General features: G+C 47.5%; 1 protein-coding gene and 1 long non-coding RNA gene across 3 annotated transcripts in view; one reads left to right on the top strand and one right to left on the bottom strand.

Moving 5' to 3' along the window:
- The window catches only part of LOC146403181 (uncharacterized), a 329068-nt gene that overhangs the window by 120090 nt on the left and 184479 nt on the right, over positions 1-24499 (top strand). The gene's annotated exons all lie outside the window — the stretch shown is intronic.
- The window catches only part of BIN2 (bridging integrator 2), a 39981-nt gene that overhangs the window by 15192 nt on the left and 290 nt on the right, over positions 1-24499 (bottom strand). For both annotated transcript variants that reach the window (XM_084955675.1, XM_084955676.1), the window contains exons 2-5: positions 15120-15200; positions 1315-1369; positions 924-1018; positions 57-152 (exon numbers count right to left, since the gene is read on the bottom strand). In XM_084955675.1, the coding sequence (XP_084811801.1) occupies positions 57-152; positions 924-1018; positions 1315-1369; positions 15120-15200 (327 nt within the window). The remainder of the gene's footprint in view (positions 1-56; positions 153-923; positions 1019-1314; positions 1370-15119; positions 15201-24499) is intronic.

The following is a 24499-nucleotide window of genomic DNA, read 5'->3' on the forward strand; positions in this document are numbered from 1 at the left end:
GCTTTTAACTTACAGGGGGCACCCATAACCCCTCCTTTATTCTGTAAATGGATTACCTTAACCTCGCTGAACTGGGCGACATAGTTTTCCATGGTCCTCAAGGCCTGGTCAGCTAGCTTCTCTTCATAGTCTTCCCAAAGGAGATCGTTATTCTGTGGGGCAGAGGAATGGTGAGGTCGTTCCAGCAACCGCGTACCAGAGAAACACCCAGGTTCTTGCTGTCACAAAATTCTTTTTTGGATCACTGTATTTAGGATATCATTTTGGATTCTAGGGAAGAGGGAGAGGAAGAAATAGCCCTTCCCCAAGGAACTGCCCTATAAGAGACTGGACATACATTCAAGGGATTAAGAACAGGTCGGAGTCTTGGACTCTAGCGCTTGAAGGGTAGTGAAGTTAGTTTTCAAAAACAATTAACTGGGTTTTGTGCAGGTGAAACTTCCTAAGGTTTTACCTATTTTTTTAATTAAAAAAGTTATTGGATGGCCACGCCTGCGGCATATGGAAGTTCCCAGGCTAGGAGTCGGATTGGAGCTGCAGCTGAGGCCCATGCCACAGACACAGCAACACCGGATTCAAGCCGCATCTGCAACCTATGCTGCAGCTTGTGGCAATGCTGGATCCTTAACCCACTGAGCGAGGCCAAGGATTGAACCCGCATCCTCGCAGACGCCATGTTGGGTTCTTAACCTACTGAGCCACAACGGGAACTCCTCCTAGAGTTTTAAGGAGAGGAAGCAGGTCCAAAACAGATTAGGGAAAACTAGGAGCTTCTAGTTACAGCTCCTTCCTACCACCTGCGACCGAGGTGATACAAAGGAGCAGTTTGACCTGGCTCCTCTGTTTGGACAGAGAAGCTGGGCTGAGGCTGAGATGAGGGCAGGAGTGAGAGCCGGGGAGGTGTGAATCCAGAATACTCTTACCCCTACGATGGCCTTCAGATCCTCATGACCGTCCCACTCGCTGCTGTAGATTTCCTGCAGGGTTTCGGACACTCTCTTTGAACTTTCATGCATCACTGAAAGGAGAGGACTCAGTCCTACCATATGGCGTTTTGGCGTAACTTTGAGTCACAGGCACATGGATGGGGATGACCCAGAAGGGCCACTCAGAAGGTCTGGGTTATCAGTGAGGGACGTCAGGCGAGGCTGGGATAGAATAAGTTATGCTTTCTGGGCCCACCGAGTTCCAGGAGTCAGGCACAGGCGAGGGATGAGAAGATGAAAGGCCTGAGCGTGGCTCTTTCTCCCACCCCCCAGCCCTCTGAGCTGCACGAATGCCCTCTGGACCTCCTGGGCTCCCTCTGACACCCACCTTTGACTGCACTGAGGAAGTTCTTCAGGTCCTTGTATAGCTTGTGACCTTCCGCCTGCAAGGGAGAAGGGCATGGATGACTGAAGCGACACCCTTGGAAAGATGCTCCAGGGGTCAAAGGGGAAAAAATAGGTTACAAGCAGAAACCAATCCTGGAATTTCTTCAAACCTGTGTGAATGTTCTAAGCCTCGACTCGCTTTACCAAGAGGTTGGAGGCTGTTGCTGTGCGGGCCAATTTGGGAAACTGCTCCCATTGCACTGGCTTGTCTTCTTTCCTTGCTTGTTCTTTCCTCCAGTGAACAAGATCCTATATCTAAGGTCCTTCGTTGAAGTTTAAGTGTCCCACGTGACACTGTCGATGTGATCCTCTGACTTACAGCCTCCTCTCTGGGAGCCCATTTGCTGCCGACACCAGGCCCTCTGCCCTTCCTGCACCCTCGCCAGCCCATTCCTCTCCTCCCCTGATGTGCTCCTCTCTCGCCTCACTTGGCACTTCCCCTCCCATCGGTCACCTGCTCTGCACATCTCCTCCAAGGATGCTTGTCACTGACTCCCCTCCGGTTCCAATCCCAACACCCTCATCTATAAATTTTACCTGTCTACCTGATTCTAGCTTCACTACTGTACCTGAATTATTTTTTTTTTTTGGCTAAGACTTGCAAACACAGATTATGTTTCCTCCCTCTAAAAAAAAGAAAGGAGAAAGGAGAGGAAGGTATTATGTATGTATGTATGTATGTATTTTTTGCCTTTTTTTAGGCTTCCCCCACCCCGCCCTGGCATATGGAGGGTCCAGGTTAGGGGTCGAATTGGAGCTACAGCTGCCAGGCCACACCACAGCCACAGCAATACGGGATCCGAGCCATGTCTGCGACCTATACCTACAGCTTTTGGCAACGCAGGATCCTTAACCTACTAAGCAAGGCCAGGGATCAAACCTGTGACCTCATGGTTCCTAGTTGGATTCGTTTCTGCTGCGCCACGATGGGAACTCCGGAAGGTATCATTTAGATTTGGAAGTTCAAACCTCAACCCAGTAGATGAACAACCATTGTCACATCACTCTGATATGTGCTCATTATGTTCATTTAGCCTCTGCTTCTCGACTGCCTCCAGCAACCAGAATCTCCTGACCTCTTTGCTGAGCCTGAACTTCATTTTTATTTATTTATTTTTGTCTTTTTAGGGCCGCACCCGCGGCACATTGAGGTTCCCAGGCTAGGGGTCGAATCAGAGTTGTAGCCGCCAGCCTACGCCACAGCCACAGCAACTCCAGAACCGAGCTGTGTCTGCGACCTACACCACAGCTCATGGCAACACCAGATCTTTGAGCCACTGAACAAGGACGGGGATCGAACCCACAACCTCATGGTTCCTAGTCGGATTTTGTTTCCACTGTGCCATGATGGGAACTCCTCCTGCACTTCATTTTTAAATAACTCTATTAGAGGAGTTCCCATTGTGGCGCAGTGGAAAAGAATCCGACTAGTATCCATGAGGATGCAGGTTTGATCCCTGGCCTCACTCAGGCATTCCCTTGCATGGAGGTTTGAAGACTTCTTTCACATGCCCTGCATCATGCCCTCTTTTTCACGGGCTTCCTCAGTGGTTCCTCATAGTATTGTCTAAAGCCTGTTCCCATTCGGGTCTCTTTCCTCTGTGTGAACTCTAGTTTCTGAGTTAGTTGGGAAAGGATTTTGAGGCAAGGCCATTGACATTTTGGAGCCTGACTTTAAAAAAAAATTTTTTTTTTAATTTTTTGGGTTTTTTTGTTTGTTTGTTTTCTTTTTTCTTTTTTTTTTCCTTTTGGAGCCTGACTCTGGAGGCTGGGACTGGATGGAAAGGTGCAGCCCATGTCAAGACTGCCTACAGGGGCCAGGTCTGTGGACCAGGACAGTGATCCTCCTACCAGTTCAGCGGCTTTGAGCTGAGATGCATTTTGCAGTACACCCTAAAAAAAGTGTGAGCTTGTTCATCTGTTTTATTTGCTTATGTTCACTACAGATAGGCTACTGAGCGTAACAAAAAGCATACAACAATTTACAAGAGAAAAGCTGAAAATTCAGAAAATTCTAATAACCTTTCAATTTTGTTGTATCTGTTGAAATCTTTGAGGGGATAATCATTATTACTTAATTTTAGCACCAGAAAATCTAGGTCTACTTGGTCAAATAAACAAAAATATACAAAGGAAACTAGACTAATCCTCCCTTCCTCCCTCCCTTCCTTTCTTTTTAGGGCCGAATCCACGGCTTGTGGAAATTCCCAGGCGAGGGGTCAAATGGGAGCTGCAGCCGCCTGCCTGTGGCCAGAGCCACAGCAACGCCAGATCCGAGCCACATCTTCGACCTACACCACAGTTCACAGCAACGCTGGATCCTTAACTCACTGAGCGGGGCCAGGGATAGAACCCACCTCCTCAGGGGATACTATGGACTAATTATTTCATCCATCTTCTTGCCTCTAGAGCTTACCTCTAAGCCAGTCCAAACTCCTGACCACACTTCAAATTTAAAATCCTTTTCAAGGGGCTGAATGCCAGGGCTCAGGGGACATGAAGACACTGATAGTCTTGAGGGACTCGAAGGCGCTGTCAGAGAGGTGGGAGAACTGGGATGGTGTAGTGTCACAGCAAATGAGGACCAAGAGAGCTTCCTCTGATGACCAGAGAAGGGTCGGGTGTTACAGAGGGTTAGCATGCATGAAGAATCAGTAAAAGTCACTGAGCTTGGGAACTGAAGATCACTGGTGACCTTGAGAAAGCGCTTTCATTAGCATGAAAGAGACAGATTCAATCAGTTAACAACATTCAGAAGCACTCAGCATTTACCCATAAGATGTTTCACTTCCTCCTTGGTTTTGCATTCAGAACAGAATTCAAACAGAAAAAAGTCTAAAGTCTAAGACGGTAAATGCATATATAATACCTTTTAAACCTGGCGGCTATCAATCTGAGAGTTTTGAAAAGGTGATAACCAAGGTTTTAAAGAATTTTGAAGATTTAAAAAGTTAACAAAGATTTCAATTTGGAGTTCCCGTCGTGGCGCAGTGGTTAACGAATCCGACTAGGAACCATGAGGTTGCGGGTTCGATCCCTGCCCTCGCTCAGTGGGTTAACGATCCATCGTTGCCGTGAGCTGTGGTGTAGGTTGCAGACTCGGCTCGGATCCTGCGTTGCTGTGGCTCTGGTGTAGGCTGGTGGTTACAGCTCCGATTGGACCCCTAGCCTGGGAACCTCCATATGCCGCGGGAGCGGCCCTAGAAATAGCAAAAAGACAAAAAGACAAAAAAAAAGTTAACAAAGATTTCAATTTCTTTTTCTTTCTTTTTTTTTTTTTTTTTTTTTTTTGTCTTTTTGCCATTTCTTGGGCCACTCCTGTGGCATATGGAGGTTCCCAGGCTAGGGGTCTCATCGGAGCTATAGCCACCGGCCTACACCAGAGCCACTGCAACGTCGGATCTGTGCCACTTCTGCAACCTACACCACAGCTCACGGCAGCGCCGGATCCTTAACCCACTGAGCAAGGCCAGGGATCGAACCTGTGTCCTCATGGTTCCTAGTCAAGTTCCTTACAGCTGAGCCAGGATGGGAACTCCATGGTCTCCAAAATACTTAATATGAGAAACAAAAGCTGTGACACTACCTTGCGTAATTTCTACAAATGAAATTCTTCACTTTTTACCGTACTGGATATTATATGGCCTGAAAAATCAAATCAGTAACCAAGGCTGCCATAGATGATGGTGCAGGTCATATGTATACTATTCAAAAATAGGAGTACAATTTATACCACAGTCCTTAAGGCTTCTGCCTTTCACTGAACCTCACAAAAGCCTAACTCCATTTCTGCATTTTATTTATTTATTTATTTAGTCTTTGTAGGGCCACACCCAGGGCATATGGAAGTTTCCAGGCCAGGAGTTAAACCAGAGCTGCAGCTGCCAGCCTATGCCACAGCCACAGCAACACCAGATCCGAGCTGTGTCTGTGACCTACGCTGCAGCTCATGGCAACGCTGGATCCTTAACCCACTGAGTGAGGTCTGAGATCGAACCTGCAACCTCATGGATACTTGTCAGGTTCGTTACTGCTGAGCTGCAACAGGAACTCCCGTTTCTGCATTTTAGAATCAAGCCTCTTGGTCAAAGTTCTCCCTTTATGCTCTTGCGCTTTCCTTTGAGATGAAGTGTATGAGTATGAGTGCGTGTGTGTGTGCGTGTGTGTGTGTGTGTGTGTGTGTGTTTGGGGGAGGGAGGAAAGGTGGGACAGCACTTGTGTCATTATATTTCTATGACCTGAAATGTCTCCAGGCTGAATAATCCCAGCATCTTTTTTCTCTCCCGACAGATGTGACTTTCACAGTCTTTGCCTCCCACTTGTCTGGGAGTCAAAAGCTCGTTTCTACCACCAAGGAGCGACTTACTCCACTTCTCTGGCTTCAGTTTCCTCATCTATAAATAGCAAGGCAAGGCCAGCTCTACATGTTAATTCTAGCCCTAAATGCTATGATTTTATCTCTTCGGCTCTCTGGATCCTTGCCAATGTCTTGACAGCACCATAAAGAGTTTGAGTTAGTCCTTCCCATCTCTGGATAAGCAGTCTCAGCTCTCAGTTAAGGACTCTCCGTCTGAAAGCTCCTCCTGCGAAGCCAGGTGCACAGAGCTGTGTTCTGAGAGACCGGGCTCCTGATGACAGAGAGGAAGGACTCTGGCCTGAGCTTCCAGCACGGCTGGAGGAAAACAGACTCAGAGAAATCCAGGCACTCAGCAAGTCGAGTAATGAGCAGGACCAACCCTGAGCAAGTGCTCTAAGTTCTTATCTAATGGAGGGCCAGAAGAGAAGGATGGAGCTGGATTCTTTGATGTAACTTTAAGGGCAGTGAATTGGAAGCACTAGCAGAAACAAGGGATTGGAGTGCTGCTTGAGGAAAATAATTCTTCCTATGCAATATGTTTTGAAGAGAGGGAAAGGGGGAAGCAAGCAGAGGCCTCAAAGAAAAAATTACTGAGTTTTCATTGTGGCTCAGCAGTAATGAACCCGACTAGTGTCCATGAGGATGTGGGTTTGATTCTTGGCCTCTCTCAGTGGGTTAAAGATCTGGCATTGCCCTGAGCTGGGGTGTAGGCTGCGGACCTGGCTCAGATCCAGTGCTGCTGTGGCTGTGACCTAGGCTGGCAGCTACAGCTCTGATTTGACCCTTAGCCTGGGAACTACCACATGTCTAAAAAGACAAAAAAATTACTGACGGGAACCGGACTAGGAACTGAGGCAAGTGTCAAGGCCTTGAAATCAGACTGGGAAGTTTGAGAGTGATTTTTTTTTTTATTAACAAAAAGTTTAGGAGTTCCCGTCATGGCTCAGTGGTTAACGAATCCGACTAGGAACCATGTGAGGTTGTGGGTTCGATCCCTGGCCTTGCTCAGTGGGTTAAGGATCTGGTGCTGCCGTGAGCTGTGGTGTAGGTTGCAGATGCAGCTCGGATCCCGAGTTGCTGTGGCTCTGGCATAGGCCGGCGGCTACAGCTCCGATTGGACCCCTAGCCTGGGAGCCTCCATATGCCGTGGAAGCGGCCCTAGAAAAGGCAAAAAGACAAAGAAAAAAAAAGTTTACCTACAAACTGGTTGCCAGTGAAAGGGCCACACGACCGACTGATCCAACTTCTAGAATATTTCTCATTCGATCTCCTCGCCCTTGTCCTTTTTGCTCCCATTCATCGCAGCCACCCCAGGTCCAGCCTCACACCTGACTGTACTGTCACGTCTTTCTCCTGAAACGCTGAGCCTTGAGAACAGGCGTGTTGTCTTATCCGTGTTGAAATCTCAGCATTGAGCACAGTGCCCGGCTCATAGCAGGTTCATATGAAATGTTTGTTAAATAAACTTGCCAAGCATGTTCAGACACCAGTGACTATAGGTGTATTATTCTCTCAGGAGAAAAGTTTTATCCTTATTCCTAATCTAACATCACTTCATTTCTCAAAGGCATTTTCCCCTCAAGTGACATTCAGGGCTCACGGCAGGGAAGAATTCTGAGCGGGCTGTCCCACCTGATCCTCTTATTCTTCTGGATGGTACTTCCTTCATCTCCTACCCTTTCCACCCACACATCTGCATTGTAGATCCATCCCGTAAGACAGAAAGGGACAGAAAGGACCTGGGGACAGAATGGACCAAGAGTCGCAAACCTTCCAAAGTGGGCATCAATTTACGGAATCCTGTCCTTTTCATGCTGGAGTTGGAAGAGCAGTAAAGAGTTGGGAAGAGGCCCAGGGAGGCCTCCAGGTGAGGTAGAAGGAAAAAAGCATAGCGTTTAAGTGTGAATTCTCGTTCTGCAACTCTTAGGCTGTTACCTAGATTAAATTACTTCCCTTGCAATCAGATTCTATTTCCCCTCAATGGAGTTAGCCTAGATCAGTGGTTGCCAAAGGCTGTTCTCAGACCAGCTGCTACATCATAATTACCTAGAAAGCTTAATGTAAAACACAGATTTTCTCGGTAATGATCACCTATGGCTGTTAATATCACGCAAAAAAGGAGACAACCAGATATTACATGCCTCCAGATGGAAGACTATAACACCTATAATAACAAGCATACTTGCCTCCAAAACAAATAAAAACAAAAATCTGAATATCATCAAGCCTCTACATCTATTAATTTACAGAAAATAAAGAGACAGAGGAAAAACATGCTAAACACCACCATGGCGACTCAATCAGGAATATTTAAAGAATGCAGGAAGCTACAGAGAAACAAGCTTGTATCATCAACAAATAAACAACCAAAATAGGGATTAGAAACCTACAGATTAAGAGGTTAAACATCAACAAATTGTAAAAAAAAAAAAAAAAAAAAAAAAAAAACCCACAAAAAACTAAAAAAAAAAACAAAAACAGGAATGTGAACATTGGATAATTAATGATATTAAGAAATTATTGCTAATTTTTTTTTTGGTCTTTTTGTCTTTTTAGGGCTGCACCTGTGATATATGAAAATCCCCCAGGCTAGGGGTCCAATCAGAGCTGTAGCCGCTGACCGATGCCACAGCCATGTGGGATCCGAGCCATGTCTGCGACCTACACCACAGCTCACAGCAATGATGGATCCTTAACCCGCTGAGCGAGGTCAGGGATTGAATCCGCAACCTGAGGGTTCCTAGTCAGGTTCATTTCCACTGTGCCATGATGGTAACTCTTTTTTTTTTTTTTTTTGTCTTTGGCTCCTGAGAGGTAACTTCTCAATCCTTGGGATTTTCTGAGTGATAAGGGTATCTTTGTTATTCATGGTGGGCCTTTCAGGATCAGACCTGAGTTTATGCTAAACAAATGAGTCAAGATGGCAGCTGGTCAGGCGGGAAAGATGAACCGGCTGATTAGAAGGCTGGGGCGTGGAGAGTCAGCATGACCTCTGGGGGAAGGGAGAGGAGGGAGGTTAGAGATTAAGTTCAATCACGTGGCCTATGATTCACTCTGTAATGAGATCGCAGTAAAAACTTGAGACACCTGAAGTTTAGGCGCGCCTCCTGGTTGGTGATCCTACATCCGTGGGCTGGGAAGGTGACGTGTCTTGAGAACACAGAAGCTTCACGTTTGAGACCTTCCCAGAGCTCCCCTTATGTGTCTCTTCATTTGGCTGGTCCTGATTTGTACTGTTTATAATAAAACTATAATTGGAAGTAGAGCATTTTCCTGAGTTCTGTGAGTCATTCCAGTGAATTACGGAAGCTGAGGAGACAGGAGGAACCCCCAAATTTGTAGCCGGGTGGCCTGGGAACTCTGGAGCTTTGCAGCTGGTATCTGAGGTGAGGTCGCATGGTGGGGGACTGTGCCCTCAACCTGCGAAATGTGAACTCACTCTGGTATTTAGTGTCAGAACTACACTGCAACTGGATCTTCATTTAAGTTAAAAATTCCTTTCTGTGACAAAGAGGGGACCACAATCTCTGGGACTGATGTAAGAATTAAATAAGTGTGGCATTCCCATTGTGGCTCAGCAGTAACGAACCTGCCTAGTACCCATGAGGATGCGGGTTCGATCCCTGGCCCTGCTCAGTGGGTTAAGGATGCAGCATGTCTGTGAGCTACAGTGTAAGTCACAGGCACGGCTCGGATCTGGTGTTGGTGTGGCTGTGGGGCAGGCTGGCGGCTATAGCTCTGATTAGACCCCTAGCCTAGGAATTTCCATATGCCTCAGGTGTGGCCCTAAAAAACAAACACAAAAAAGAATTAAATAAGTGTGATACCTGGCACATGGAGATGGAAAGTCAAATATCCCAAAGAAGCTTAAACCTCTATTATCCACTTCTTTCCTCTCATTTTTAAATGGGTCACAAGTTTTTACTACAATTTTTCTATTATACATATTCAATTCTGCAGAAAAATGCAAACATCACCTTTATTGCTAATATTTACATTTGGTTCTGTAAACAAAGTTGGCAAAAAAAATCCTAAGAATTTGTATTTATTTATTTTCCCTTAGGGCTGCACGTGAGGCATATGTAGGTTCCCAGGCTAGGAGTCTAATTGAAGCTACAGCTGCTGGACTACACCACAGCCACAGCAATGCCAGATCCTTAACCCACTGAGTGAGGGCAGGGATCAAACCGGCCACCTCATGGTTCCTAGTCGGATTCATTTCTGCTGCGCCATGACAGGAACTACCAAAAGTCCTAAGAATTTTTATATATATTTATAATAATTTCAATACGATCTTCATCAATTCTGAAAGCTTTTTTTTTTTTAAGTCTAAAAGTCAATAAAGGAGTTCAATTGTGGCACAGTGGGTTAAGGTTCTGGCATTGTCACTGCAGTGGCTTGCGTTGCTTCTGTGGCTTGGGCTTGATCCCTGGCCCGGGAACTTCCACATGCTGTGTAAGCGGCCAACAAAATAGCGAGTAAATACGGAAGTTGAAAGGGAAGAGAAAAACACTGACAATAGATTATTTGGATTTTCCTCTTCCCAAATATCTGAAACATCACACATACCACTGTTTTCATTGTGGCTTGTGAAACCTAGTCACTAGTCTGAAATAAGTTCAGCAGAGAGATTAGACCGGTGAGCTAGAAATTGTTTTCTTTTTGTGGAGTAAGAAGTTCAGTTCTTTTCTAATCAAACTTCACATGTGGTTGCAGATTTTAAAAAATTTCTTCCTGATAATATTTTACCAGAAGGTAAACTTTTTTTTTTTTTCTGTCTTTTTAGGGCTGTACTTGCGGCACATGGAGGTTCCCGGACTAGGGGTCGAATCAGACCTATAGTTGCTGGCCTACGCCAGAGCAATGCGGGATCCTTAACCCACTGAGTGAGGCCAGAGATCGAACCTGCATCCTCATGGATACCAGTCAGATTTGTTTTCGCTGAGCCACAACGGGAACTCTGTTATACTCTTGACGTCACATCCACTGGGCTCCTAGGATGACATCAGGATGGAGTCTGTGCCTGAGATGTTAGGTGTTCCTGTGAACTGGTGGTGGCTGACAGACCAGAATCATGAGCAAATATGGAATGAAGGTCTTTTCAGGTCCTCCAGATCCTTTGCTGGAAAGTGTGTAGTATCTGACTTCTGTTTTGGTTGAGATGTACACTTATCCGTACTGAAATTAGAAACTTTTAAGGAGTTCCTGTCATGGCTCATCGGTAAGGAACCTGACTAGTATCCATGAGGTTGCAGGTTCGATTCCTGGCCTCGCTCAGTGGGTTAAAGATCCATCGTTGCTGTGAGCTATGGTGTGGGTCGCAGATGCAGCTCGGATCCCATGTTACTGCAGCTGTGGTGCAGGCTGGCAGCTATAGCTCCAATTCGACCCCTAGTCTGGGAACTTCCATATGCCATGGGTGTGGCCCTAAAAAGCCAAAAAAAAAAAAGGGAGAAAGAAACTTGTATACATGTCTGTGGTCTACATGGATAGTGATCTACCCTGAGTTCTTCTAAGCTATTTTCATTTATAATTAATTTATGTTTAGAAACATCAAGAATGGGAGTTCCCGTCGTGGCGCAGTGGTTAACGAATCTGACTAGGAACCATGAGGTTGCGGGTTCGATCCCTGGCCTTGCTCAGTGGGTTAAGGATCCTGCGTTGCCGTGAGCTGTGGTGTAGGTCGCAGACACGGCTTGGATCCCATGTTGCTGTGGCTCTGGTGTAGGCCAGTGGCTACAGCTCCGATTGGACCCCTAGCCTGGGAACCTCCATATGCCCCGGGAGTGGCCCCAGAAAAGGCAAAAAAAAAAAGACAGAAACATCAAGAATGCATTCCTGTTCATTTTTATGCGGAGGGAGATGTGTAAAATTTTGTTATATGTCATTTTCGGCTAGCTTGGACATGGAACATTTATCGAATGTTTTCTCATCAAGCCTCTCAATTCATCTGATGGGTAGACAAATATGATTCTGAAATAAACAGTTTTGGTCAGGTTTCTGGGTTTCTTTATATAGGAAACGCTGCTCAGTCACCTGTCCCTTATTTTCCCTGAAGTCTTACTGACACATATGTTGCAATTCTAGCTTTTTTTTACATTCAAAGTAAAAAACTAACTTAAATACGGTATCGTCAACAACTTGACAGTGATTTCTCTGAGCAAAGTTTCTGTGTTGATCACATAGAAGATGTGGCTCATTATCTTTGACCTTTACAAAAAGCTTTTTTTTGGTGGGGGTGCTGTACCTGCTGTGGCATGCAGAAGTTCCTGGGCTAGGGATCAAACCCACATTACAGCAGTGACAGCGCCAGACCCTTAACCCCCTGAGCCACAAGGGAACTCCACGAAAGGCTTTTTGAGGCTACCTTGTCTTGCTTTCTGTGTGCCAATACCTACTCTTTCCCCCAGACCACTTACAGAGGTGCCTGATTTCTTGAGTAAATACAATTCTATTTCCTTTTGTTCCATGTAGTATCTAATGTCATCAATATGAAGAATTTTTACTCATAATAAGGCATTTGATAATATACTATTTCAAATCGCGGTTGTTACTAGCTTTCTAATGATTTTCCTATGCTCAGATCTACTGATCATGATCTGGATCAAACCCACATCACAGCAGCAACCCAAGCCACTGCAATGACGACACCGGATCCTTAAACCACTGCACCACAAGGGAACTCTAATTTAGCCGCCTTTATTTATGTATGTATTTAGTGTCTTTTTTCTTTCTTTCTTTCTTTTTTTTTTTAGGGCTGCACCCAAGGTATATGGAAGTTCCCAGACTAGGGGTCGAGTTGGAGCTGTAGCTGCTAGCCTACATCACAGCCACAGCAATGCCAGATCTGAGCTGCATCTGCAATCTACACCACAGCTCTTGGCAACACCAGATCCTTAACCCACTGAGCGAGGCCAGGGATTGAACCTGCATCCTCATGGATATTAGATTCATTTCCACTATGCCATGATGGGAACTCCACAGCTTCCTTTATTTTTTTATTTTTTTAGGGGCCACACCTGTGGCATATGGACGTTCCCATGCTGGGGGGTCAAACTGGAGCTGCAGCTGATGGCCTATGCCACAGCCACGGCAACGCCAGATCCAAGCCATGTGTGCGACCTACACTGCCGCTCATGGCAACGCCAGATCCTTAACCCACTGAGTGGGGCCAGGGATTGAACCTGCATCCACATGGATTCTGGTTATGTTCGTTACCATTGAGCCACAACAGGAACTCCTAGCCTCCTTTTTATCTGAAATAAGATAACTGGTATCTTTTCTGAGCAATCCTTCAGTTTGCCCTCTGAGATCCTTACTGTCCTTTTGCAGTTTTTCAGATGAAAATGGTGACAGAAGGTTATTCTTCATAAAATACTTTTCTCCAAAGTGGCTTATGTTTGGATTTTTCTAGTTTGTTATCAGTTTTCAAAGAGTTCAACGATTTGGTTTTTTTTTTTTTTTTTTGTCTTTTTGCCATTTCTTGGGCCGCTCCCGCGGCATATGGAGGTTCCCAGGCTAGGGGTCCAATCGGAGCTGTAGCTGCCAGCCTACGCCAGAGCCACAGCAACGCGGGATCGGAGCCGCGTCTGCAACCTACACCACAGCTCACGGCAACGCAGGATCCTTAACCCACTGAGCAAGGCCAGGGATCAAACCCGCAACCTCCTGGTTCCTAGTTGGATTCGTTAACCACTGCACCACAACGGGAACTCCTGTTTTGTTTTTTCATTTTGACTTGGATTCCACCCTGGAAGTGTCCTTTGCTGTGGATCCTCATGGCTCTGGAGCCCATGGCAGCCACCTGGGACATCCTTGCTGGGTCCAGAGAGGGTGTCATGTTGGTGGCTGTGGAAACACGGCTCCTCAGGCCTGCTGACTGGCCGGTCACCTCTTCCTTTCTGGAGGTCACCAAGCACTACCTACTGCTTTTTTAAAAAACTGTTCCTATATATGAATTCCATTTGTCTTATTCCAGTCATACACGTGCTACAGAATTTTCAGAGTTGGCTGCAGTGACTCCACTTCTTTCTTTTTTTGTTTTTTGGCCATGGTGCGCAGCACCTGATGTGGGAATCTCAGTTCCCAGACCAGGGATTGAACCGTGTGGTGAAAGCGCAGGGTCCCAACCAGGAGGCCACCAGGGAACTCCCTGTACCCACTTTTCATTTTTGGCTGCGCCCATGGCATGCAGAAGTTCCCAGGCCAGAATTGAAGCCAGACCACAGCAATAACTCATGCCGAAGCAGTGACAATGCCAGATCCTTAACTCGCTGAGCCAGCAGGGAACTCCTATTACCTACTTCTTTCTTTCTCTCTTTCTTTCTCCCTTCTCTTCCCTTATCTTCTCTTTTTCAGCTGCCCCAGAAGCATATGGAAGTTCCTGAGCCAGGGATCAAATCTGAGCCAGAACTGTGACCTACACTGCAGCGGCAGCAATGCCGGATCCTTAACCCACTGTGCCAGGCCAGGGATTGAACTGGAGCCTCTGCAGTGACAAGCCAGATCATTAACCCACTGTGCCATAGCAGGAACTCCTATCCACCCCTTAATGTAAGTCTTTTATATAAAATTACCCCTAACATCCAGTGAAGATAGAAGGAACAGTGAGATCAGGAGATTTGTTGGTGAGAATGACAGGTAAAAGATGGAAGTGCTATTTTCAAATAAAAGGCTTTGGTTGGAGTTCCGTCGTGGTGCAGTGGAAACGAATCCGACTAAGAACCATGAAGTTGCGGGTTCGATCCCTGGCCTCTCTCAGTGGGTTAAGGATCTGGTGTTGCCATGAGCTGTGGTGTAGGTCGCAGACACGGCTCAGATCCCGTGTTGCTGTGGCTGTGGTGTAGGCCAGCAGCTGTAGCTCCCATTCGACCCCTCGCCTGGGAACCTCCATATGCCACGGGTGCGGCCCTAAAAGGCAAAATAATAATAATAATAATAATAATAATAATAAAAGGCTTTGTTTGAAAAATAAAAATAAAAAAGGCTTTGGTGAGGTAGAGGTAGTGGACAAAGAGGCAACAAAACATGGCACCACTGAGATGAGAAAACCCTAGGGTGGGAGAGATTAAGCCGGAAACTAAGGTGGCAGGGACTTGTTTGACTTGCTTTGATGCTAAGGACCTGGTGATGTCACTGTACCTTGAGGGAACCACTAAGAGAAAAGAACACTCTTCTATTCTTCCAAACCCAAGGTGTCCGCAGGAACAGAAGAGGTACTTTTCTCTGGTTCCCGAGGGAAAGCTAAGCAGAAGGTCGCCCTGTGGCCTTCTCGCCTGGGGGAGGACAGGCTAGTTGGGATGCTTGCTACTTTGCAGAACCTGCTGTCCTGCCACTCGGCTCTCATGTCTTTCTCCTCCAAGCTTCCCTTTGCCCACCCTCCAGATTACCTGTTGATGAAAGAAGTTGTTGGCACTTTGTTCAAATCGTTCATCTTTGGTTTCCACAGTTTTTCCCAACTTCTGCAGTACCTGCGGATATAAATCGGAGAGGTCCATGAGGAGGTTACAGTCAAGTCTCTCTTATCTGTTGGTTTCACACGGCCCTGACTTCTCTGGGTCTCAGATGCATCTGAAGGGATGTGCTCACATCAGCCCAACAGAATTAGAAACACAGGGTGTTCCTGAAAAATCAATCACGGGTTCTTCTCAAATTGGGGTGATCCTGGGAGTATGCAGCCATGTGCTAGGGGGTAGATATCAAGCCCGGAACAGGAGTTCCTGCTACGGCGCAACAGGATCAGCAGCGTCTCTGTAGCGCTGCGTTGCTGGTTCGATCCCTGGAACTGGCACAGTGGGTTAAGGATCCTGTGTTGCCACAGCTCTGGTATAGATGGTACCTGCAGCTGGGACCTGATCCCTGGTCTAGGAACCCCATATGCTGCAGGGCATTAAAAAAAAAAAAAAAAAAAAAAAAAAGGAAACCCAGAATAAATAATGAATACCTTACTGGAATGAAATGGTTATTTACAATAGCAATTGTGGTTTGCTTGGGGCAGGGCGGAGGAGGAAGTGTCATATTAAAACAAGGATTAGGAGTTCCTGTTGTGACTCATCGGTAATGAACCCGACTAGTATCCATGAAGACTCGGGTTCAATCCCTGGCCCTGCTCAGTAGGTTAGGGATCCAGTGCTGCTGTGATAGGTCGCAGACACAGCTCAGAGCTGGTGTTGCTGTGGCTGTGGTGGAGGCTGGCAGCTCTACCTCCAATGTGACCCCTAGCCCGGGCACTTCCGTGTGCCCCAGGTACGGCCCTAAAAAGACAAAGACCCAACAAACAAGTCAAGGATTAATTAGAAGAATGTAAAATGTGTATGGCTTTTAAAGATAAAACATGAGTCTTAAAGGCATTTTCTACATGAGAGACCCTCTTCCAGCCAGAGCAGCAGATTTTCTTGATAGATGAGGCTAGAGAGGCGGGCAGGAGACTCTTCTTCTGAAGAGCCTTCTGGAAAACGTTGAGAAGCCCTGAGAGAATGCATTTGAAACTCAGCTAGAAACAAATGCTGTCCACGTGTATCTCCTGTCCCCTGACCCTGAGAGCCGGCCATCACACTGGCCTCAGGGCTGGTGCAAAGGGCATGGGAATGAGAAAGACGCAGTTCCTGCTCTCACAAGGGACACTCACTTACAGACAAGTGAGAAAACCCCGACTCTCCTGCGTGTACAGTGGAGGCACCGCCACAGCCCAGGCCCGAGTCCAAACCAGGAGCTGCCCTCCACTGCTCCCCCCTTCCTTCCTTCCCCCGGCCCCGCACCACGGCCACCTCTGGAAACCACGCCGTGCCTCCCAGTCTCACTGGCACAGCTTGCGTCCGGGCCCTCGCGCCTTCCCTCCTGCCTGCTCCAACGGGGCCCGTCGTGCTGCTGCTTCGAAGCGTTCTCTGCTCACCTGCTCAACAAATTTTTATCAAATGCCCATTACGTGTGTATCTACGGTAAGCGTTCACTCGCCAGCTCTGTATGGGTCTCAGTGACCTGACCCTTCATTAAGCCTACCTCTCACGACGCCTCCCTCCCAAGGTCTCCCTCTCTAACACTTTTTTGGTTTTCTAAGAAGCCACACTGTTGCCTCTTGCAGACGCTGGTCCCTCTTTCTGGAATATTCTTCCTGACCGTATGGGTCAGGCAACTATCTGAAACAACGGAATTCATGCGCTGTAGATCCTCTGTGACGCTTAACCGCATCTACGTCGTCCCACTGATCAAGCCACAGCCCTCCCTTCTAGACACACAGAACGTCCACCCTTGAATACACTTCCATTGCTGTCTTATTATTTGCATGTATCTATGGCTCCTCAACTGTGTGCTCCTTGAGGACTGGGCTCTTGCCTTACTCATTCAGACTTCTCAGGATCCAGCAAACAGATTCTTAAATAGGAAGGAGGAGTGCCCGTCGTGCTGCAGTGGCTAATGAATCTGACCAGGAACCATGAGGTTGTGGGTTCCATCCCTGGCTTTGCTCAGCGGGTTAAGGATCTGGCGTTGCTGTGAGCTGTGGTGTAGGTTGCAGATGCGGCTCAGATCTTGTATTGCTGTGGCTGTGGTGTAGACCGGCAGCAAAAGCTCCGATGAGACCCCTAGCCTGGGAACCTCCATATGCTGTGGGTATGGCCCTAAAAAGCAAATAAATAAATAAATAATTTAAACAGGAAGGAGAGTGAGACAGACACAGAAGGGGACCAATGGGCTTGGCCTGAAATCAGGATCTTGCTAGACTGGAATAAAGGGAAAAGGGCCACTGTGGAAAGAGCCAAGACACAGGAGTAGGCAAAGTCACAGCAGCTTCAGGAGATGGCTCAGCACGGCTGGTTTAGGGTGTGTCACAGGAAGACTAGAGTCTCACTGTGAAAGACTCTGATTCACATGAGAAAGTGAGCGCCCAGGACTTGGGCATGAGGCAGGCTCTATGCAGACTGTGACTCAAGTGTCTCCATTCTTAATCCTGGGGTAACATCTTTCACTTCCGGAGCCCTCTCTACAGTGGTTAAGCTCAAGGTCTCAGAGTCAGACGGATGGATGCCCCCATCCTGGCTTTTCCACTGACTGGCCTTTGGGCAAATCCCTTCAACTCTTGAGCCTCAGTTTACAGAACCTGCTTTCCCTCATTAAGACAATAATAGCGCCTGAGAGTTCCCGTTGTAGCGCAGCAGACGTGAACCTGACTGGGAACCATGAGGTGGCAGGTTCGATCCCTGGCCTCACTCAGTGGGTTAAGGATCTGGCGTTGCCATGAGCTGTGGTGTAGGTCACAGACGCGGCTCGGATCTGGTGTGGCTGTGGCATAGACTGGAAGCTGTAGCTCCGATTTGACCCCTAGCCTGGGAACCTCCATATGCCGTGGGTGCAGCCCTAAAAGGCAAAAAAAAAAAAAAAAAAAAAAAAGACAGTATTAGCCCCTGGAGCTGTTGGGAGAATTAAATGACGTTACACACATAAATTGCTTTCACAGTGCTGCCCTATGGTGAGTTCTTGATACAAATCCACTATCATTGTGTCTAGATCCACCCCCTTCCCTATAAACACAGGTCTTTATTTCCTTTCCAGTTTAGCTGTACGTGTATATCTGTGTCTCTGCTCCACCTCACTTAACACCAGCCCTGGGTGTGCAGAATTGCTCATCTTTCTGGGCTCCACCTTCTCCCCCACAACCAAACACAGTCCTCCACCAAGAAAGTTGCAAAACCACCTTGTGTAGTGGTAAGTGCAGCTCTCACTTCCTTCCTGCTTCCCACCCCTCCCTTCCTTTGCCTGGGGCTTGGTTCTTCTTAGGTGGAGGGGGGCTGAAAGGAGAGAGAGCTCAGTCTAGACTGAATGTGGGCACACCCCAGAGAAGATCAACATCCCCAACCCCAGGAAGCTCAAGGCAAAAAGGCTGGGAGGGGAGTTCCCGTCGTGGCTCAGTGGAAATGAACCTGACTAGCATCCATGAGGACGCAGGTTCGATCCCTGGCCTCGCTCAGGGGGTTAAGGATTCAGGGTTGCTGTGAGCTGTGTGTAGGTCGCAGACACAGCTCTGATTCGACTCCTAGCCTGGGAACCTCCATATGCCACAGGTGCGGCCCTAAAAAACAACAACAACAAAAAACAACAAAACAAACAAAAAAGGCTCGGAGGGTGTGGGAAGATGTGTGTTTTGAGGGAACACTTCCACTTTCAATTTTGAAACTGAGACAATGAGTATCATCACCCTGAAAACAGAACCCAGTGTCCTGGGCCCAAAGTATTTGTTGCCTTTTTTTTTTTTTTTTTGTCTTTTTGCTATTTCTTTGGGCCGCTCCCGCGGCACATGGAGGTTCCCAGGCTAGGGGTCCAATCGGAGCTGTAGCCACCGGCCTATGCCAGAGCCACAGCAACGCGGGATCCGAGCCGCGTCTGCAACCTACACCACAGCTCACGGGAACACCGGATCCTTAACCCACTGAGCGAGGCCAGGGATCAAACCCACAACCTCATGGTTCCTAGTTGGATTCGTTAACCACTGCGCCACGACGGGAACTCCAAAGTATTTGTTGCCTTAAGCAAAAGGACCATGTTCGGGCACTTACACCAAATTGAGATGTTCTTCACCTGCAGAACGAGTTGAGGAAGGAGGATGGGATATATGGATGCTCCACAGGGGGGTTGTTGACAGAATGAATAATTCTTCCTTGGGATCCCTTCCTAATGAAAGCCCACACAATCCCAATCCCCAAAGTCCTGCACTGAGAATTCTGCCTCAACGCGCCTGGCCTAGCAGCTGAGACGTAGGAATACAGGTACTTGGAAAGAGCAGGGACAAGAGAAAAAGTAAACAGGGCAAAATGTTACCCCTTGGTGAAAGAGGCGAAGAATATTCTACTTCATGGACTTAGGTTAACTTTGGTGTAGGACGGGGTGGAAATCACCACAGACAGGGGTGGTGGCTACAGTTCCCCAGCATGACCCCCTCTCATAATCATTTATGACATTTTCGTTAATTCTCTCAGTTGGAGTAATCTGAAGAGGGCCTGGATTTTAGATATCACAGAATTCTTCTTTTTTGTCTTTTTAGGGCTGCACCCACGGCATATAGATGTTCCCAGGCTAGGGGTGGAATCAGAGCTGCAGCTGCCGGCCTACACCACAGCTCACGGCCACGCCGGATCCTTAACCCACTGAGCAAGGCCAGGGAGCGAACCCGAGTTTGCATGGATACGAGTTGGTTTCGTGACGGCTGAGGCACAGGAGGACCTCCAAGATAGTACAGAATTTTGTTTACAAATTTTTTCTTACATGTGATAATACTCCAGTTTTTTAAATATAATCCTTATTTTCAAGACATATACTAAAGTGGGCTCTCCTCAACACAGCCCTAGTACATTTTCCAGCCTTTTCTTCCACCACTCCCTGTGTTCCAGCTCAGCTGCATTTCTGACTATTCTGCCTAAAAGGATTTCCAGATTCCATGCCTTGCTCACGCTAGCATTCCTCAGCTGGAATGAATGTTCTCTCGCAACTTGCCTGAGGAAATACTAATCAGCCGTAATTCCTATCTCAACTTCAGCCCTGACTACAAAACCTCCTTCTCTTTTCCTCCACACTTCAGTCCTCAGAATTCCCACAGAGGAGCATCATTAGGTTACTTCTTTTACCTTAAAAAAAAATTTTTTTTTTTTTGTCTTTTAGGGCCGCCCCCGTGGCATATGGAAGTTCCCAGGTGAGGGGTTGAATCAGAGCTACAGCTGCTGCTGGCTTATCCCAAAGCCACAGCAACATCAGATCCGAGCTGCATCTGCAACCTACCCCACAGCTCACAGCAACGCCAGATCCCTAACCCACTGAGCGAGGCCAGGGATTGAACCTGCAACCGCATGGATACTAGTCAGATGCGTTCCTGTTGCACCATGACGGGTACGCCCTCTGTAAACATTGCTGAAGGAACCCTCTGGGATGTAAGTTGAATAAACCTCAACAGAGGGAAAAAAACCAACCAAGGCGTGGTCAACAATGACCGGCCTTTCTTGGGGGAATCTGGGCTGCTTCGGGAAAATCACCAACAGATGGTGAAAGCAGTAGTTTGAAATGTGAGATGTATTGTACTGTAAAAACACAACAAAGCCAGACTCATCCTGAGTCTGAGTGGGAACTGGAAAATAAAACAAGAAGAAAGTTTCGGGGTTCCCGTCGTGGCTCAGAGGTTAACGAATCTGACTAGCATCCATGAGGACGCAGGTTCGATCCCTGGCCTCAGCAGTGGGGTAAGGCTCCGGCTCCGATCTGGCATTGTTGTGGCTGTGGCTGTGGTGTAGGCCATAGGCCGGCAGCTGTAGCTCTGATTTGACCCCTAGCCTGGGAACCTCCATATTTGGGGGGGCGGCCCTAAAAAGACCAAAAAAAAAAAGAAGAAGAAAGCTTCATCTCCACTGTGTTTAACAGTCACCAGCCCCTTCACTCCTAGCTCCGCTCCTGAGAGGAGATGGGCAGGAAGTGGGCAAGCACAGCAGGAAGTGGGGGGAGGCAGATGTAGGAGCCGGTGGTCATATCAGGAAACTTGTAAAGAGAGCAGCCTGAGATTGGGATCCTAAGGCGCGACAGCTGGGTTTCAGGGATAAATTCTGCCACTTGCCAATACCTTTGGAGGCTTGTTTCCGCATTTCTAAAATTGGGAGACTAATAACATGCGGAAAGGGCTGAAAAGATGAAGTGAGATCGTATCCTGAGAATGTGGGCTCCATACAGGGAGAGATCAGGTCTTTTTCGTGTTCCTGTTCTTTGTCCAGAGCAGGCACTTGATTTTTTTTTTCTTTTTCTTTTTATGGCCGCACCTGCAGCATATGGAAGTTCCTGGGCAGCAGCTGCCGACCTCAGCCAAAGCCACAAGTACAGCCACGCTGGATCTGAGCTGCATGTGCGACCTACACTGCAGCTTGCAGCAACGCTAGATCCTTAACCCACTGACCGAGGCCAGGGATTGAAACAGCCTCCTCATGGACACGGTGCCAGGTTCTTAACTGGCTGAGCCACAATGGGAACTCCAGCACTGGATATCCTACACGTTACTTATTACATATTACTCAGAAGATTACAGCCAACCACTTATAGTAAAAAAATGCAAAGTACAGTCAACTACTTACAGTAAAAATGCAAAGAGTCTTTTGACTGTAACCTTCTCCTTCCTTTTTTTTTTTTTTTTTTTTGGCCACACCCATGGCACGTGGAAGTTCCCGGGCCAAGGACTGAACCTGTTCCACAGTAGCAATCCAAGCCACCGCAGGGACAACGCTGGATCCTTAACCCACTGCGCCACAAGAAAATCCCAACCTTCTCCCTCTTTATCTTGCCTTCCATTAACTTCCCAAGACTCCAGAACGCGGGTTGGCTGAGCTAAGCTCTTACTCCCAACCCCGGCCACTCCCATCCTATTAGGCGACACCCATCACCTCTAGGTTACCAGCTGTACTGCTCCAAGTTCAATGTCCGTCTGCCCTTGTGTCTAAGTCTGGGTTTAGAGTATCTTGGTTTCTGCAACAACCTGGGGGTTCCTTTGGGCCCATGGGAGCTTTTTCCTCTCTCTGCCTTCTCAGCCTTCAGACTGGGAAGACGAGGGTGTACCTGAGTGGCTGGTTCTCTCTTTGGCAAGTATTTGACTCTGAGGCTGGAGGAGTCTCCTCCTCTCCTCACTCTGGTGTCCTTATCAAACTAAGTTTCCAAATCAGTGAACATCAACTGTCTTGTTTTACAGACTCTGAAGCCTAGGACAGGAACGTTTTTACTTAAGGCTTCAGAGTCCATGCTGAGAAAAAGAGAGTACTTAGAAAAAGTCAGGGCATAGTGTTTTTTTTGTTTGTTTTTAATGGCCACACCCACAGCCTATGGAAGTTCCTGGGCCAGGGGCTGAATCCGAGCTGCAGCTATGAGCTACACCACAGCGGCAGCAATGCCGGATCCTTTAACCCATTGAGCTGGGCTGGGGATTGAACCCATGCCTCCACGGCAACTCAAGCGGGGATTAGTGTTGATAGGCTGGATGAGAGTAGAAGGTAAGAGTGGGGTAAAATCAATTGCTGTGTCTTTTAGAAATAACTATTATCCACAAGTTTTTGGTCACTGAGGATCTCTTTGTTTTTCCAAGCCATAGAGCAGCTAGCCTTCTCCTCTTCCTCCACAAGTATTTCTTTCTTTCTTTTTTTTTTTTGTCTTTTGTCTTTTTAGGGCCACACCTGCGGCATATGGAGGTTCCCAGGCTAGGGGTCCAGTCAGAGCTATAGCTGCCAGCCTACGCCACAGCCACACCAGATCCGAGCCACGTCTGCGACCTTCACCACAGGTCACAGCAACGCCAGATCCTTAACCCACTGAGCGAGGTCGTGGATTGAACCCGCAACCTCATGGTTCCTAGTCAGATTTGTTTCCAATGCGCCATGACGGGAACTCCCACAACTACTTTAACTAGACCTTCCCGTAGGCTGTGCTCTCGATCAGATGTGTAACTAGACAGCCTTGGGAGAGGCTGAAACCTTGATTAAGGTGAAGTTAGGGTAAGGTGGAATAACAAAGTCTAGCCACACACAAAACTTCTCCTTTTCCTCTGCTCGTTCACATGACCCCAACTTCCTCAGACAAAGAAAAGAAAAATATACACACACACATATACATGAATTCCTCGTTCCCCTTCCATTATGAGCCTCCTAAAGATAGGGACTGCATCTATGGTCCATCGATTCTCTGCTAATTCCACTTGGGACAGCTGGTTGTCTTTAACCCTTCCCAGCACTGAAGTTAGTGCTTTAGTGCTCTGCTTTTAGAAGATGGTACAAATGTTTTAATTCTTCAGCAGGACTTATTCACCCAAATGCTTCTAAGACCGTGAAGTCTTAGAAAATGAAAATTCTCTCTCAGGTCCTTCTCATCTCTCTCTCTCTCCCTCCCCTTTTCCTTCCAGCCTATTCATTTTCAGGTACCATCTCATCCACCAGAGTGTTAGTAAGTGGAGTGCAGGGGTTCAGGTTGGAAACAAAGAAAATACTTTGGACAGGTGGAAACAAGAATGCCACTGCATGAGCTTCTGTCTTGGCTCAGCAGTTAACAAGCCCGACTAGTATCCATGAGGACAAGGGTTCGATCCCTGGCCTCACTCAGTGGGTTAAGGATCTAGCGTTGCCGTGAGCTGTGGTGCAGGTTGAAGACGCGGCTTGGATCTTGCGTTGCTGTGGCTGTGGTGTAGGCCAGCAGCTGTAGCTCCAATTCAACCCCTGGCCTGGGAACCTCCATAAGTCAAGGGTGTGGCCCTTAAAAAAAAAAAAAAAAGCCACTGCAATACGTGCAGCAGGGTTTGCAAATCTACATAGGTAGGCAAGAGGTGGACAGACAGCCTACGTAAACGGAGCTGGGCAGGCCAGAGCTAAACTAGGACACAACGCAGAAAGAGGTGCTCCTTCCCCACCTTGAACCCGGGACTCTCCAATGCCAGGGAAAGCACAGGAAGCAGACACCGCTTCTGCTTACATCAGTTTAAGCAACACCCGCGGCCGGCCCAGGTAGAGAGAAAATCATGCAGAATTATGTAGACTCCCCGGCTCAGCTAACGGGTAGTGCTCGCTGGCAGCCTAGCTGGTCAGCACTGTCTCATGACTCTGGGAAATGACCCTCTTTGAACCTTCAATTTCATCATCTGTAAAAAAACACCACCCTGGCTGGGCGGCTAGGTCAAAATCTGGCACCCAGCAGTGGCCAACGTTCGTCCCTTTCCTTCGCTTCTTCTAGGCATCGTTTAAGGTTCCCGAGAGGGCGTTGGCGGGGGTCTCCTGCG

Source organism: Sus scrofa, chromosome 5 (assembly GCF_054392235.1).
Source record: "Sus scrofa isolate SSC_HxYL_T2T_F1_AM1 chromosome 5, Sscrofa_HxYL_maternal_Yorkshire_Landrace_v2.0, whole genome shotgun sequence".
NCBI classification, from domain to species: domain Eukaryota; kingdom Metazoa; phylum Chordata; class Mammalia; order Artiodactyla; family Suidae; genus Sus; species Sus scrofa.